This window comes from Lepisma saccharinum, chromosome 11 (genome assembly GCF_977018435.1).
Source record: "Lepisma saccharinum chromosome 11, izLepSacc3.1, whole genome shotgun sequence".
Lineage (NCBI taxonomy): Eukaryota > Metazoa > Arthropoda > Insecta > Zygentoma > Lepismatidae > Lepisma > Lepisma saccharinum.
Window position 1 is genome coordinate 54,379,450 of NC_139239.1, and position 18,022 is coordinate 54,397,471.

General features: G+C 39.3%; 1 protein-coding gene across 1 annotated transcript in view; it reads left to right on the forward strand.

Moving 5' to 3' along the window:
* Positions 1-17,476, forward strand: part of LOC145995257 (uncharacterized) — a 54,766-nt gene extending 37,290 nt beyond the window's left edge. The window contains exon 2 of the mRNA XM_083131831.1: positions 14,597-17,476. Coding sequence (XP_082987957.1) covers positions 14,597-16,840 — 2,244 coding nt within the window. The 3' untranslated portion in view covers positions 16,841-17,476. The remainder of the gene's footprint in view (positions 1-14,596) is intronic.
* Positions 17,477-18,022: the final 546 nt, after the last annotated feature.

Here is an 18,022-nt window from a genome sequence, read left to right on the forward strand (position 1 = left end):
TGGTAAAATGTCTTTCGTCAGCAAAAGGATAAATCAACTCGGATGCAACGGAAATTTTCCTTCCTCTTTAAGCAATGGGGAAACTTGAGTTACATTCAGAAATACAGAACAACTGAAGAAATATGCAAGTTAGGCATTCTATTCGTTTCTTGCGGCAAAAATTGAAAAATTTACTTCACTTTACCACCATCACTATTTTGCCCACTAATAATTATAAATTAAAGCAAGACTCAATACACGTCTATTTCTTGAATCGAATTTTTCATATATTCAACACTGTCCATTGAACATCTTGGTTTTACAAGGCCTCTTAACCTGAGGCTAATTGAAGAAAGTACAGAGGTGATTGATGTGCCTCTTTTCTTTACTAAAAAATTAATGTATACCGAACTGAACTTTTCTATTGTTGTCGTAATAGTTACATTTTCATTGAAATTAATGAAAAGTAAGTGGATACCATTGCTCATGCATATGTACGTAATTAGATTGTTAGCAGAAAGTACTGTAAAACTGAGTTCGCTGTGTACCGTTTCCCCCTTCATGATGATACAAATACTTGGCACTGATTAAAGATGACGACGATGTGTTGAAGAACATCTCACAATTTGGCAACGCAAGGGCAGGATTACATGACAACCAGACGATTGCATCATCTATGTTTTCTCCGCCGCTTAGGACTGAAAAATTGACGACAGCGCCAGAGGGTTTTTAGTAGAGCAGTACAGTTAAGGTTAAAGTAACAGTTACTTGAAGTAACTTTCCGAACATCTAAAATCCAAAACGCGGCCTTTTCTACCAACAATGCCATTTTACCTCAATTGTTCTCGTGTCACTCTAACTTTTGGCAGAGGAAAACCTGCGATTTACAACTTTTCCGAAGAGCAATAAACTAATTAGAGATTTCTGTTCTTGCAACTGAAGCATGTCCGTTTCTAAGTCGGACAGTGATAATTCATCTTCGAATTTTCTGCCTCGCCAAAGGAGTTCTGGGAGCAGCACGGACTTTCGTTTCTTTCACTCGAGAAAGTTGTATATGATCTTTCAGAAGAAATTCTCATGGTCTTAAGAGATTAATTCTGTTGAGGAGTTTGCAACGTGCAACATCCAGCGTTTTATCTACCAATGTCAGTTCGTAACTCTGTCCGGTGAAGTTTTCACGCTTTCTTCTTTTGTCTTCTTCGTTGTTTATTTATTCCATTCCCTGTCTCTCGCCTTTTAATTCTCTTCTTCTCTCTCACTTCTTTCTGTCTTTCTTTCTTTCTCTGTCTAACTCTCTTCTTTATTTCCCTTACTTTCTATCCCTTTTCATTATTTTCATTCTTTCCGTCTCTCTCTCTCTTTTCTTTCTCTTCCTCTATTTCTCTTCCTTTCTCTCTCTTCTTTATTTTATTTCTTTCTCTCTCTGTTCTTTCTCTCCTTCTTATTCTCTTACTTCTTTATTTCCATTCCCTTCTATCTCTCTTCTTTATTTTCAGTCTTTCCCCCTCTCTCTCTCTTCTTTTTCTTTCTCTGTCTCTATATTTCTCTTCCTTTCTCTCTCTTTTCTATATTTTCTTTCTTCCTCTCTCTCTTCTTTATTTTCTTTCTTTCTCTTTCTCTGTCCATTCTCCCTTTCTCATTCTATCGCTTCTTTATTTCCCTTTCTTTCTCTCTATCTTCTTTCTTTCTCTTCCTCTCTCTCTCTCTATCTCTCTCCCTCTCTCTTCTTTCCCTCTTTCTATGTCTGTCGCCTCTTTATTTCCCGTCCCTTCTCCCTCTTTTCTTTCTTTCTTTCTCTGTCCCTCACCTTTTTCTCTTCTTTCCATTCTCTCTGTATCGCTTTTACTCTCAGCGTCGATTCTCTTTCTTTATTTCTCTTTCGCTTCTTTATCTCTCTTCTTTCTCTCTTTTTCACCCTTTGTCTCGCTTCTTTTTCTTTTCTGTCTCTCCTTTCTTAATTTTCTCCCTTTTTAATTCTTCCATTTTCTATCGTTTGTTTCGCCGACCTCCGTGGTGGAGTTGTCAGAATAATGCACTATGACCCCAGACATGCCAGATTAGAACCCTGGTCGGGCTTGTCCAATCACCATTTCATCAGAGCGACGTAAAATAACCGCTTCTTATCTCTCCCTGAAAACATTCCTTTCCTATGACGTAAATACATCACAATTTTCGCTGTTGCCCACCCACCCCTTTTGGAAAATTCTCTGCGGGCAGCACAAGACTACAATTATTGTACTTTCCACGGTCCAGCACAAGAAAGAGTGGTCATTATGTGAGTGCTATTTCAAATACCACTCGTTCTTTCTTAACTTGGAAGAACTACCGGACGTAAAGTTGTTGATAACCGCGAGAAGATAAATAATACACCGCCTCAAGGGAAGGAGGATCTTAGTTCGCTGACCGAGTTTTCCAAGATTTTTTGTCCCTTTCCTTTCTGTTTTGTTTCCAGGGAGACCGTTCAACCTTCACAACTTCCAGAATTGGAAGAAAGTTGTCCGTAAACAAGAAACGTGAGACACCACCAAAAGAGAAAGAAACGGGACCAGCGTGTGAGAATTACGAAAATCCACCGAAGACCCAGCATGAACTTGGGATTGTTTTCCGAAAGCAGTCTCTTCTCCGTCGTGCCAAAACGCAACGTTGGGTAATAGTGAAAGTGAAGTGAGTGCTGCCCAAGAACAAACTGAAAATATGACCGTGGACAATTTGCCAATAACACCAACATGCCGATGACGGTGTAGCAATGGATAGCGGGTGGTCTCTAATTGGTTGGTGAACTGCGGAGCGAAATTGGTTTTCTGTTGTTTGTGGTTGTTCGGTGAGATCATCTTTCACGGCGTGGCCATTGCTCTTTCTAACTCTGAGAACTGAATCTGTTGACATTTTAGAAATTTGGATCTTAGGCTCACTGCAAGAAATGGATTTCCTTGAATTAACGAAACACATTTGCTTCAGCTCATAGGCGTAACTTCGCGAGTTCAAGTGGAGCACTTGCCCCCTCAAAATTTTAAGGTTTATGAAAATTTACAAGTAAATGGTAGTTTTGTTAACCTCCTGGAACCTGAGGAGAAAAGTAACGAGTAGTTTTTATTGTTTTTGCAAATAAAAATTTATAAAAAATGTCCTGGATGATATATTTATAGGCTTGGAAAAAATAATTCTGCCCCCCCCCCCCCGCCCCAAAGTTAAGCTCCAAGTTCGATTGTGCCTCCCACTCAAAGTTAGGTCTCAAGTTACACCTATGGTCGAGCTTTATGGTAACCACGAACATAAAATTTAGTAACCTTTACTAAGTTATGTAATTTTCACTATTTTTTTATAACTCTGAGGAAAGGTACACAGTTACTAAAATAATTTGTTTCTGGTGAAAAATAGTTGTTCGGGGCCCATTTAAACAAATATTCCCTTTCGAGACTCTATTTTCTGGGTATTCAAAACTTTTTTCTATTTGTATGTTTGCATAATTTGTGAAATCTGAAATATTTAATGAAGATTTAATTTAAAGAGCTTGCAGAGAATTAAAGATAATAGGCAATGCCATATTCGAAGTGAACATTGCAATTAAAATAGTAGAACTACGATTAACCAATCTTAATACTTTGGAAGAAATGTCCTTGGACCTAGTTGTAGGTCGTGATGATTGATTTGTACAAGACAAACCACCTCGAAAGTAGACTGAATGACTGGTAGCTACATTGTAGTAGGATACGAAAACATTTAAGAAAAAATATATAAATATTAATACATAATAAGTACAACCACTGCATAGAAAGATAAGACATTTTACAAAATGAGGAAAGAATGCATTAGTGAAATATCTAGTAGCACATATGAAGAGAAAGAAGGGTTTGCTAGAGTATAGTAAAATTGTCCTAGCCCACACATTTACGCACTCAAATAGCAAACATGAGAGACAAAAACAGAGAAAAATGGCAAATTACGAGAATAAAGTAATAGAGAAACAATAACAAAGGAGAAAGAGGTAAATAGAGTGAGAAGAGAGAGACAGGAAGAATTAGAAAACAAGCGTAGATGGATAAACACAGAAAGAAATACATAAGCAGACAAAGAAGCAGAGGAATATAGAGATGAAGAGAAACAGAAAGAAAAATGGTAGGTAATAAGAAGAAGAAGAAAGAAGGAGGAGAGGGAGAACATAGAAAAGTAAATACTGAAGGAAGGAAAGAGATGGCAAGATAGGAAAATATTAGTAGCTATGACCACCAAAACATTATTTTTCGTCGCTTCTCTTCCACAGTTTGGCTAATCGCGATGATGAGGATGAGTGATGATTAGATTAAATTGATGAAGGGGCATTGCCAAATAATACCCATGCCCTGATATAGATTCAAACCGAGAAACTTCAGTGGCGAGATCTAAAGTCGACCACTTTAAGCATTCGACATCCGAAGCGAACCCACCTGAAGAATATTTTGTCCTCCATTGAGTCCACCAGACGAAATTCTCTTACAACACCACTCAAAGAATACGAGTCTTCTGGGTAAAGAGGAAGAAAAGATTTGCTTGAGGACAAAAATCACGATAGATGAGTAGACAGAGATAATTACTGATAAAATTAAGAAATGTTGAGATATTGAGAGAATGACAAGAAAATGAAAATTGGGTACATTTAAGAAAAGTAATCCAGTGATGTTCGTCAGAGCAAAGCTGCTAATAGTAAAAATATAATCCTTTTTAAACCCATTTCATAATTATAGTAATTAATTTTCTACATAATGACTATTTTATGAATAGGGATCGCTGTACCGGGAAATAAACAGCTTGCTTAATTAACAAACACCTTTATGAAGCCAATGTCAGGCACAATATAAAGAAGGTCAGGGACAAACAACAACCACTGTTTGTACTTGAGCTACGTTTGTACACTACTATTATTTCTTTAAAAGAGAAAAAAACATGCAAAGAAACATCTGCAGCGGAAATTGGCCTGTCCTCCATTCTCTGTAATCCATCATTTCCTTTCACCGCTTTTTTGCCTGTCTTATCAGACATTCAACAATATACCCTTCACTGTGCAGGTCCTTCTTTCTTCTCCTTGCAGTGCACGCTTCGCTACGTATCCCTCTTCCCTGAACGTGACTCTGCATCATACCCACCCACCAACATTCGCTTTCAAGATGCTCTTCAACTTTTTTTTCTTTTGTACGTGGTACAATAACCTCAAAAATCTCCACCACATATCCTTATTTTTCTATACAGGGTGTTTATGTGACTTCGATTCAAACTTGCAGGGTGGATGGAGACTGACCCAAGTACCAATGTAAGATAAGGAACCCCAGTCTGTAAACGCGTCATTTAAAAGTTATAAGCCTTTGACAGTGGAAAAACAAGACGACTCAAAGATGCGGCTTGCAGATTAATACGGACTTTCGACTTTACTACAGTCTACAACGAAAAGGTTACAGTAGTTACTCAAAATGACGGCACGACAGCGTCGCAAGGTGCTCTGTCGCATCCGTTCTACCATTTCTGGAGTCGTTCTGACGATATCGCGGGCACCAAGGATTCTTGGCAGGAGGGTGCCACAAGGCTCGGCACAGAAACGTCAGCCGATACTGCTAGCCAGTGCACCCTTCATGTCCGTATTACATCTACAAGTCCCATCTTTCAGTTTTCTTCTTATTCCACTGTGAAAGGCAGTCCCAACTACTTTTGCCTTATACCTTTTGACACGCATTTCCGGACTGGGGATCCTTACCTCATATTGGTACTTGGGTCAGTATTCATCCAACCTGCCAGATTGAATCAAGCTCTTGGAAACACCCTGTATATACTCATTGGAGCTTATATTAGTGTTGTTATAATGACGCAACGTAAGTACACTTTAGAACAAAGAATTTCTATGCACGATTCTTACGTGAAAACAAATTCGTGCAGATGTGTGATTTTTAAGTGAACTTCCTCAACTGATGAGAAAAATGTGTGGCAATACAAGGAAAACATTTCCAACAAAAGATGGAATAAATTATTACTGATTATTATTACACTAGACTCTTGCTAATCCGGCCATTCCTTGCACATATGGGTGCCGGATTCGCGGAAGTGCCGGATTATTGAGAGGGTCGGAAATTACGTACTACTATGTAGTTTAAACATACTATACATTGTACTTTACGTGTTTACTTTTAGAAGCCATAGTATGTACTGAACTTTACTGTAAGAAAGTCAAAATTTCAAATACTGTACGTATGTATAGCATTGTTTAACATTTTTAACTAACAACATTGTTGAACACGATAATTCATTCTTGTGCGCGTCATTTCTGCTTGAGTGACTACAGGCCGGATGTGGGCCGGACTACTGAGAGGGGCAGACTATTGAGGGCCGGATTAGCGAGAGTCTAGTGTACTTAACTTGCAATTGTGAAATAGTTTAATTAAAATAAATCTACGCGCTTTAGTTGAGGGTTTCAGCCTCTACACGAGCACACCTTCGATGGACACAATAACCAAATGAAGGCAGTGTAGAAGGTACACTAGCGCATGATTTCCCCCCTTAACCTCAGATATTATAACACACATAGTGAGTCTAGACACAATGGTATTTAAAGAGGCGCTGGGGAAGAATTCATGCCCTCTGTTCGCTACTTTTATTACTCTTGGGTGGGGGGAAATATGTGTGTAATTTATATAATATACCGACGCTTCAGGAATTTATACTAGAATTTTCACCTTACTGGAAATGTTTTGAAATACAACACAGTCTAGATGTTCAATAACACTTCATTATTTTTTACCTACACAGAAAGAAAGAAATATCGCGTACATGTTTCAATCCAGATGAAAATATACGTTCCTACCAAATGAATCATCAGGCAATGCATACAAGCAACCGCTTACTAAGCGATTAATAAAGTACATTATTTTTGCCCCTATTAAACTCTTACAGCTGAAAGATAACCAATGCTTTTGTGGTATAAGACCAAACTACAAACTCAGGTTTTACCGCAAAGTATGAATCATCTAGTTCGATTTTTTCGAGTATGGAGCTCGCTGTTTGAAACAAGACTGAGTAGTTTTTCAAACATCTCCTTGCGGAATATCCGATCCACAAGTTGAACCAATATCTATCAACTCGCAAATTTCTTTATCTGAATGAGTTTGGTAGTGGTGATTAAGTATTTGTGACGATAACTTTAGTTTCTTGAGCCAACCCGTACATGCCTTTACACAATAGTTCATGTATGACTACTTCTGTTGAAACAGAATTTGAGTTTATGAATTCCTCAATAATTACTTACGAAAATTAATTTTTATTGACAATCACATGTATCCATTTGGTTTCTTTCTTACAAAGAGATGTCACTAATAATTATTATTTATTATTTGCTGTAGGGTTACAGTTAAGCTTATGTTAATTTCTAATGGTTTTGTAAGCCTATAAAACAAATTTTTGCCCTACATACATAAAGGTGTTATGCTATGCAATTATGATAATAGTATATAAATATACCAAATATAAGAAATTACTCAGTGAAGGATATTATAATTAGTTATTAAATAAGCAAGATTAGAATGAAACAAACTCGTAATTTATCATATGGGTGGCACGAAGGCGACGAGGGTAAATCACGCACCTGTCAGCATTCGTAGGTTAATATCCTAATTTCTTGTTTACATTTGGCCAAATTTATTTTCTTTCTGCGTTTTACAGTTAATTCTACACAATTTATTCACAAGAGATGCGAGGAATTTTGCTCCGTATCTTGCCTTGTTACGTTTCGATAATATTGGTGTTTGGATAATATACGTTGTTAGATATAATTAAATTGTACGTACTTTGTCGCTTAGTAAGTGGTTGTTTGTGTAAATTGCTTCATGAATTTTTATTCGTCTGGATTCAAACATGTGCGCTGCACTTCTTACTTTTTACTTTATGTATGCTCACAATGATAAGTATGTACTTTCAATAACTAATTTTGTAACAACTACATTCTACTATTATGTAGAAGATATTTCAAATACTGTAGCGTACACTATATTTGAAAAGTGAAGCATTTAAATAATATATTATTTGTGATTGCTGTTATGAAAATACTCTCTGTATTGTACTATATATCTATATACCCGTGCGTTAATTTTTTTATGGATAACAACCTGTGGTTGTACGTCGCTTATCTACAATCGCGACGAAGAAGATGAGAGATGATTATACGAAATTAATCAAAGGTCACTCACAAACAACACCATGCCCAGGCCGGGACTTGTCATTATAAAGTTCATTGACCTTACTTTCCTTAGCCTCAACAGGTCAACAGAAGAGTATTGACATATTCATTATAATTTAATTGACGTTAAACCAAAATTACTTTAAAAATGCTGTACATTAGCCACTTTTTCCAATACGCTCATGGGTTTTTGGATAGTGTATAGTGGTTAACTCTGTCGCATTGAAATCAGGAGTTCCCGCTTCGATTCACGGTGAGGGCATACAAGACCCAACACCCGATTAGCTTTTCTGTGCATGAAGTGTACTTCTTTCGTCCAGCATGAACGTGAGAAGTTAATTAATTGTTCCAATTGTTGTAGAATTCCGGTAGGAGCGAAAGCGCACACGGTCACTTCGCTCATTTCCTGTCTCCCGCATGGCTCGAAGTGCCTTCGAAGTCTCCTGACACAGATAAACAATTTGTAAAAGTCTGTCTTCGTCTGCAGTCCTTTCCTCCCAGACATGGACCACTTAAAAAAAGAGCAACGCATGACTGAATGCGAAGTTGATGGTCTTTTCTCGCCCCTTTTTTGTCATCTGAGCAAAGTGGGACGCTTAAAGCGGCAATGTTTTATCAAGTTCAACTTTCCATTGTTGAGTCTCGTTTGAGGTCAATGGCAAGGTGATTGGTTGCATCGGAGAGACCTGTCTTGCATTTTAAGCGCCTCGTGGCCGCAGATCGGTAACCGCCAAGCAACATGGCACCATCGCAGTCCAAAGTTATCTTGGAGAATTCATGACCTGTCAATGTATTAACTGGAGATTTATGATCGAACTTGATTTATGAATCAAAATTGGAGTGCATTGTTTTTTTAGTCGCATCGATCTCCCGAAAGGATGAGTCTAGTACGCAAATGCCTCAAGACAGTACAAACGTGTTACCAAAACATGGGAGGAAACCTTCTTATTGAATTTTTAACACACCTTACCTGCATGCACTGGCGTACACAGGAGGAAGGGGCTGATGGGGCATTTTGATTGATCGATTTGGTTTATTTTACTTCGATTTTCTACCACTTTTGGCTAATCGCGAAGATCAGGATGAGTGATGATATGATGAAATTGATCAAGGAACACTCAAAAACACTCATGCCTAAGCCGGGATTCGAACCCGGGACTCCTGGCTTCGTAGCGCGATGTGCTAACCACTCCTCCACGGAGGTCGGTAAATGCTATCTCTCTGTTCTAAGATAAAAATGAATGGTGTCATGCACTAGCAGAGAGTAAGATTTGTTGATTTATCAAATTAGTACTGAAGAAAGAATTGAGGAGACTTACCTTTTCGCGATGAATGTAATCTACATATTCACTCTCGGCTGACGGTTTACTGGAATATAAGATTAAGTCATGTTCGAGTTTATTGGTAATATTGTCAATGAAATCCTTGCATGTACGAGGTATATTTAGTTGTGTTTAAGTCACTATGTCTTAATTACTATTTTCTATATAAGGTCTATTAGATTCTCTAGTTCAATTGACTGCCTTGCCGAAAACCCGGCTTCGATTTACGTGGTGGGAATATCTACGAGTATAAAAGCGAGGATTTGCCACTAATCTATCCTAGGCTATAGCCAGGACCAGGCGGCGAACAAAAAGGAGATGCTGAATGGGCAGAAGTGACAAGGACCATCAACTATTAAAAATCCTTAATATTGAGATAATACCGATATAGAATAACATGGCAGGTCTTTTTACTTGATTATATCATGAAAGAAGACAGAAGGAAGGAGGTTCTAGCATTTATATAACTTCTTTCATCATAACTCTATTTTCAGTACTGAATTTTAACCAGAGTGCAAGTGTGTCTGGCATATTGCAAAGGAAGACGCGTGAGGTCACGTTAAGAGTGCTAAGATATAAAAATAATAATGTTCCTCGAAGAAGCGAATGTAAACATTTTGAATGCCAACAATTGAAAGTCAGGTGCATGGAGATTGGTTGAAGTCAACATCCTTGTTTCGCAGTTCGTGGACAGTGTTGCTACCTTAAAATAGTGACAGTTTCCCTTCCTTTGGTGAGTGTGCGGTAATAGTGTTGTTTGACGAAATTCATAGTGGAAGTGGCGCTCATAAACGAAAAGTGAAAAAAGAAAAGCATCTTTCGGAAATTCGAAAGTACGTACCTAAATTCAATTCATTTTTCTGTTTCGAAAGCAAATCTGTATTGTTCAGTACCCCATGATAACAAAACTGTTAATAATAATAATAATAATAATGTCGGCAGAGCTAAAACAGAGGATAACCTTGGGGACCAAATTTTATACCCCCCTCCCATCTGCACCAATGTCCACACATATAGTGGCTCTTGGGCTTACCCAGTCTCTAGCATATAGTTACCTTGGAGCAACCCTGGCGGATAAAGGCAACCGGAGATTGGTGCTGATCCTGTCACCTCACAAATGGGCCGAGATCGTGAATATGTGGTGGTCTTACCTCCACATTCCCTCCGTATGCTTTCACAGCATGTATGACAGTGCATAATTCACTAAACAAATGTACGTATTAGAAATAAATTATACATGCTTTTGCTAATATATGCAGCCGCGTCTGTGACCGAACGCACTGAGTGCTGCATTCAGGATCTGTCTACGGACGGTCTCGTATTCGAGTCCTGGTGTGGGCATGGGTGTTTCTTTGTGAGCGTCTTTACGTCAGTTTCATCTAAACACTATTCATCCTCATCGTCGCGATTAGCCAAAAGTGTCAGAAAAAGGACGTTCAATAAGGAAAATTTCTTCGACTCGTATCTCGAAGTGACTTTTTAAAGATCGCCTGTCCTAAAGTTACATCAGCAGCATGACAAACGTTACATATCATAGGACACATGCCTCAACATTTCTTGGATTAATCCAACCTTACCTGATCAAAGTAAATGCAATATGTATTACGTGAGCGTGTTGTTTCTAAGGTACGCCTCTATCTGATGATCTGGTTGCACAAATGCTACGTGATTTATGAAATATAATTAATGTTTTTGAATAAGCACATTAAGTACTCGGTACATTTGAGTTCATGCAAATTTATTTATCTGAAATTACCTACGAAACGGCCTATGTCTGATTTGGATCATAAACCTTTTCCTTTTTATGATCCAAATCAGACATAGGCCGTTCCGTAGGTAATTTCAGAGAAATTTCAGAGAAATAAATTTTCATGAACTCAAATGTACCGAGTACTTAATGCGCTTATTCAAAAACATTAATTATATTTCATAAATCACGTAGCATTTGTACAACCAGAAGGATTTGTACGCACTCTGAATGAGATTTTTTTAAATATCTTATGCAGAAAGTTCCAGGCTGAAACACCCTGGTAAAGAAACAAATGTATCATTGTTTTGTCCAATTATCAACTTTTCAAGCTCGTCATTAATCCTGATTGTTGCGATTAACCGAAGAGAGAGAGAAGGGAAATAAAATAACCGAAATGTAATGAAATAAAGACAGAAAAGTAGGACATCTTGCGGATAAATCTACAATCTGCACTTATATCCTTACCGCGTAATAATTTAATATGCCAAAAACTGATTGAAAATAGTTGGTTGGATTTAGAAAATAATAAATACTGTGTGGATGGTAATATTTTTGAGAAGTGTGGATCAAATTACATGTCTGCTCAGACAGGTCAATTGTCAGATCATCAGCTTCTTCTTCTTTTTCATCATCATCTCTCATCTCTTTTTATTATTTAGATAAGGTAGACAATATTGTGTCTCCTCATTTCATAAAGTTAAAACATGAAGAAGAAGAATGAAGACTTTTGGTGGGACAAACAAAAGTTTCTGATCTTCACGATCCATAGCTCTTGCGTAGTGTGAAAATGCATTAAAAAACATCCTGTTTATCCTGGCTCTGTGCACGCGTAATTTGAATACTTCCGAGAGACAAACAAGTCCACTTTCACCTTCCGCGCAACACGTAACAACCCGATAACGGGGGGCAATCTCTTTAGGATCTATCTGCTAACGGTGCCAATAGCCGTACTGGTGAACACCTTTGCTTTTGCGCAACAACTGGCGATCGCAGTAACTATGATGACGTACTTGCCTACCGTGGAAGACGAGGCTAGCTCGAGTGGAGTAATCTACACACGAAAGGGGAGGAAGGTAGAAACTTCTGAATGTTTGTTGAATGAAGAAAGACTTTTGCAATTCTTGAATCGCCTCTTTATGTATTTTGCCGGAGACCTTAATATGTGTGAAACCTCAGTGTTATTTTACCAGGAGACAGTTTTACGGAACCTGGTTGTCAATTGCAGCCTGCCACTCCTATTTTCTCTATGGACTCGTCCAGTTAGCGCATGCGCGCTTGGGCTAGTGGTCGCTAGTAACGCAGGCGGATTGTATTATTATTCCTTTAGAATACCACATAGAAAAATAACTCTCTAGCCTTCTTAAACCTGAAGGTTCATGGCTACAGCAACACAGGTCTTCCATCTGTCCCTATCCTGAGCAAGATCTATACTATACTCTTTTCCATACCTACCATATCTTTTAGGTCCATCTCAACATTATCCCTCCATTTTCGTCTTGATCTTCCCACAGGTCTCTTACCATCAGGTTCCCCAACAACAATCCTGTAAACTCTTCTTTCCTCTCCCATTCGTGCCACATGGCCTGCCCACCTAAGTCTTCTTGATTTAATCATTCTAATAATATTTGGACATGAATGCAAATTATGTAATTCTAAATTATTTAATCTTCTCCTTCATCTGTCTCCTCATCCCTTTTAGGCCCAAATATTTTCCTAAGGATCTTATTTTCAAATACTCTAAATTTATGTTCCTCTTTCAATGTAAGGGACCAAGTTTCACATCCATATAATATTACAGGCAAAATTACAGTTTTGTATATTTTAACTTTTAGTTTCTTATATATTAAACGAGAAGACAAAAGTTTATGAAGAGAAAAGTAACATGCATTTCCTGAATTAAGTCTGCTTTTTATGTCCTCTCTAATATCATTTTCATTTGTTAGTATTACTCCTAAGTACTTGAATTTGGAAGCTGGTTCAAACGAGTTGTTATCAATAATTATTACCTAACACTTGCTTTCGGAGAATACCACATAGAGTGTTAGAATTTCAAAGTTCGTTATATGCTCAACTACAAAGGTTATAATGTCCCTCGGTGTCAGTGTATAGAGAGTCGAACTCCAAATCTATCCAGTTATGGAACCACTGTTTAATTATATTTATCCACGTCTATATATTTAATCTATTCATTATTCACCTCCATCGTCGTGATTAGACTAAAGATGTTGAAAGATGACGTTAAATAACCAAATACAAACAATGTATTTACATCCCTCCCGCATACACTGAACGTCAGGGGTGATGTATGTTTGTCTGCGTGTTGTTTCCTCAACTTGTCATGGGTTTAATTATGGTTAACATTAAACGAACAGGAAATATTCTAAGGTATTTGATATCATATACCTGCAGACCTGTTTAAATTTACAACAATATCAAAAATAATAGATATACAATTATATTAGTTCAAACCCTACTCCTGTACATGGTAACATCCGTGAAGGCATATGGAAGGATGTGAAGGTAGAGGCCCCACCCTTTCCAAATCTCGGCAATTTGTGGAAGTGACGTGATCAGCATCACACTCTGGTCTCCTTTAGCCTTTTATTAGGAAGCTGTGGTGTACCACACAGCTGGAATTATTCTTACCCAAGGATTGAACCAGGGTCTACCGTGTGGCAGACAGATGTCCTACCGACTCAAGCACCTCTGCTCTAACAATATTAATTAAATAATTTAAGCAGTAAGCTAAGCTTCATTGCCTTTATTAATGATAAACATACCCAACATCTTGAAGTCCAAGTAGCCAATTCTATATAATTAAGGTCATATTTAAATGATTTATTTTTCTCACTGGTATCTTTAATCTACAAGAATTCTACGTCAAATTTGGCACAATTGCGTTATGTATAATCTAATCAGTTATTATATCCAGAAATCGGAATATAAAAAAACAAAAGATTCATACATTGTTGGACAAGGCCACAACGAAAAGCAAACTTTGGACCCTTTTGCTTTATTGCATTGAGATTGTTAATTACAATCCTCTCTTCTACTCACCATCTTGTCGACGAAAACTCAGGGTTTGAAACCCTAGGTGTATCACTGTGCAATGTTTATACGTAATAATTATTATAATTGTTGTGGTTGCAATTAACTTACAAAGAGGTGGTAGATTTTAAAATAATTCTAGACAAAAGAAAACGATTTCTCGCACAACATGACAGGACCAAGTTATAAACTAGCAATTCTACGTGATGGAGTTTGAAAGAAATTTTCCAATAGGATAATTTGAAATTTGTTGTGAATCCAGTGTTTGATAATGACATTAATTGCAGGTTTCTCTTATCTTTTCAGGTGGCTACAATAATATTTCTGTTCTTCCTGGCCTCTGTACTCGGAGAGTATAGAATCAAGATCCGTGGACCCCGCCCACCCTACCCTCCACCGCACTTCAAACCGTACTTCAAGGAACCAAGCAAGTGGATCGTCACGAGAAGCCCACACATCCGCCTCCCTCACTCGCGCCCTTCCTTGCACCACCATCACCACTCGCCGTCGTTCCTCCACCCTCCTCCCCAGAAGAAACCTCAGCAGATCCACTTCCACTACCATCCGTCCCGTCCACTGGGAATCAAAGGACCATGGAAAGGCTACACTTTCCCCGAACCGGTGAAGCAGCAGCCGAACATCCAGAACTTCTTCCACGGCTCCAACCCCCTGCCACCTGTTGAATTCGAAGCTCCGGACTTGGGCAACGACAAGGGACCGATCTACACAATCCCCGCGCCGAACCTGAGCCCCCAGGACAACCCCGAGTTCCAGAAGCACCTGCAGTCTTCCGGAGGTCCGTACTCGAATCCAACCTACGGGAAGCCTATTTCCGCCGACATCACGTACAGCAGACCGGAATATCATGTTGACGACGAACCGACGGTCACCATCCAGCAGTCACACGGATACGAGGTCCACGAGGAACCGGAGCCCGAGTATGAAGGTCCGCAACCTGTTCAAGAGTTCGGACACATCACGCAAGAGCTGGCTCACGTCCAGCAGACCCCGTCTCAAGAACTCCACTACGTCCAACCGGAAATTAGCGTAAGTCCTCTGGAGATCCTGCACCAGGAGCAGTCCGTCAGGCCTCACGACGGTATCTCCCACCACACTAGCGCCATAAGCCACCAGCAGGTAAACTCCTTCCCAACTTACTTCGCGCCGGATCCTGATCCCAATCATCCATCGGCGAAGATACCAATCACAACAGACCCGCATTCGCAACCCAGCATCGGCAAATCTCCTCACGAGATAGTCGCCAATTTTCAAGGATACTCGGTCGATCCTGGACTGAATCCGTTCCTGGGTTATCAGACGGGAGTGTTGGGTAGTGGACAGGTGTTCATCGATAGCTACGGGGTTCCGGTATCCGGAGGTGGCCCCGTGTCTGTAGTTCCCCAGCATGGCTATGCGTTCAACAGAGGAGATGTCCTCCAACACAGTCCAACATCCGTTGACGAGCTTAGCAGTCGACACATTCCGAGTGGTCCTCAGACAAGCGTTGAAGTCCAAGGATCTCATCTAGTATCCCACACTCAGGAGATCATCCATCCTCCGAGCGTTTCTCAGATTGACGGCGATTATGATTTCGGCAGCAAACAAAGCGGAAGTTCTCAGGTACTGAAAACGATACGCGATGAATTCGGACCAACCTTTTCGTCTACGGTAGCCAGCACGTTCGGAGACTTTGCGTATTCCACAACGCCATCTCCGGTAGACAATTCACTATCATTGAACCCTAACGAAGATCCCCGAGTGGCTGTATCAAATGATGGCGGCAGTGGTTACGTGGACCAACCTCCAAAGTACGTCACCTATCAGCTGTTCGGAGGTTCAGCCAATCAAGAAGGTCAAGAAGCCAATATCGTCCCAGTAGTGAGACAACCAGACAATGAGCTCGGGTATAATGGCAGGGCGCCTGAGAGTAACTACGATTACCATGACATCAGGCCTCAGTCGTATCCATCTGACTTGTACCATCCAGGTCTTGAATCTTCGTCAGGGAAAGAGGCATCGAAGGGACCAACAAGAGGAGACATACCAGTCGACGAGGACTATGCAGAGGAAGGGGAGAAGATAGTGACAGTACTTCCGGAAGGTTACAAGAAGAAACCCAACGAAAATGGCTTCAGGATATACGAGACGACTTACTCCACCCCGAAGTCTCACGTGACCGTCAGCTTGAAAGACGCGAATCCAGAATACGATTCAGGCTACGAAGAGTACGACACAGGATCGTCCGCTGAGTCTAGCGACGAGTACAGCCAGAGCGACAGAGAGTACGGAGACAGCAGCAGCGAATCCGAGGAAAGCGAGGAGAGTCAAGAGCAGGCAGGTAGCACAGTAACTGAGCGAGAAGTTCCAAGCACCACTCCAGTGTCGATAAGAAGTACCCAGTCCGCCTACACTTACCCGAACCCATACCGACAAGAGACGAAGAGACCGCAAAACACAAAATCGACCAGCAGCGAGGAGGACCTTGTCTACAGCGACGAGAGTTACAGGTTACCATTCGGTGCCAGAACACGCCCAAAGAAGAAACAGTGAGAACTTTTTATCCAAATGTAGGACTTAATCTTTTTCAGTGGGCATACCCCAAAAACATGGTTACATGAGTGAATTAGGTTTTGGGGTGAGTTGACGTGCATCAGGACATGGCTTCAAGAAATACATCCTTCTCAGCAACGGAAAGTAAAAGGTGCACATGCAATACAGTATCTCCCTTACAATACTCCTGACGTGCTTCAGAGGAAAGAATTAGTGAGTCCTCGTGATGAACCAATACAATCTTAGTGTTACAAGACTGGTCGAAAACACCCTGATTTTAAAGCTTGTCTCAGGAAGGTGTAGTTCGAGAAACTGGCGTTTGAGGACCAGCAGACAAACATCCGGTGCCATTGTACTGGAAATGGGTGTAATATTTATAAGTGTAGTTTCTTATTTTATGTTAAGGTGTTTACGTGCATCTTGAATTCGTCATGTTCATCAAGCAACTTATTCTCAACATATGTCTTTTCTTTCTACAGATGGAATTTTAACTGGTGCCAAACTGTGACCAATGCAAAATATAACTAATGTATATTTTTCATTCTTCGAAGATAAATTATTGCATGCTATTGATGAATTAACTATTCTGTGTACGTATTTATTTGTTATGTACTGATCTTTATGACATGTTTGTATCCACATGCTTTGACAATAAAGCATTTTGTTTTCCTACTTGTTATTATTCTTAGTAAGTTGTATCATATAAAGTTATTAGGTGTCAATAAGCAAACGATACTCATAATTTAAATTTATGTGAAATACATATTTTGATATTTATACATGTATAATTGGACTTCATTGTTGACATTGTTGCGTTTTGAAACTAAATATATGTATTACCCACGAGTCATTGTTGACTATATAGATGTATATATTTAATACAATTAAAAATTGTCACATTCTTATCATTACGTAAACGATTGCATTCAAAGTAAATAATGTTGTTGACACAAGCACATTCAAGATGGTTTATTTAACAGCATGCTACGCAATCCGTTGTAGTGTACATACATGAAACTTATCTATGAGTATGTTTGTAAAGGAAGCTTGATGCTAAAGAAAATATGAATTCCACTAATAATTATGTTGTAGATCTTTGTATTCTAATCTTGGGACTATCTAAGGGTGATATTTTGTTAATTTCGTGCCTCTGTATGTCTGCTTTCTAATGCAATATCCATC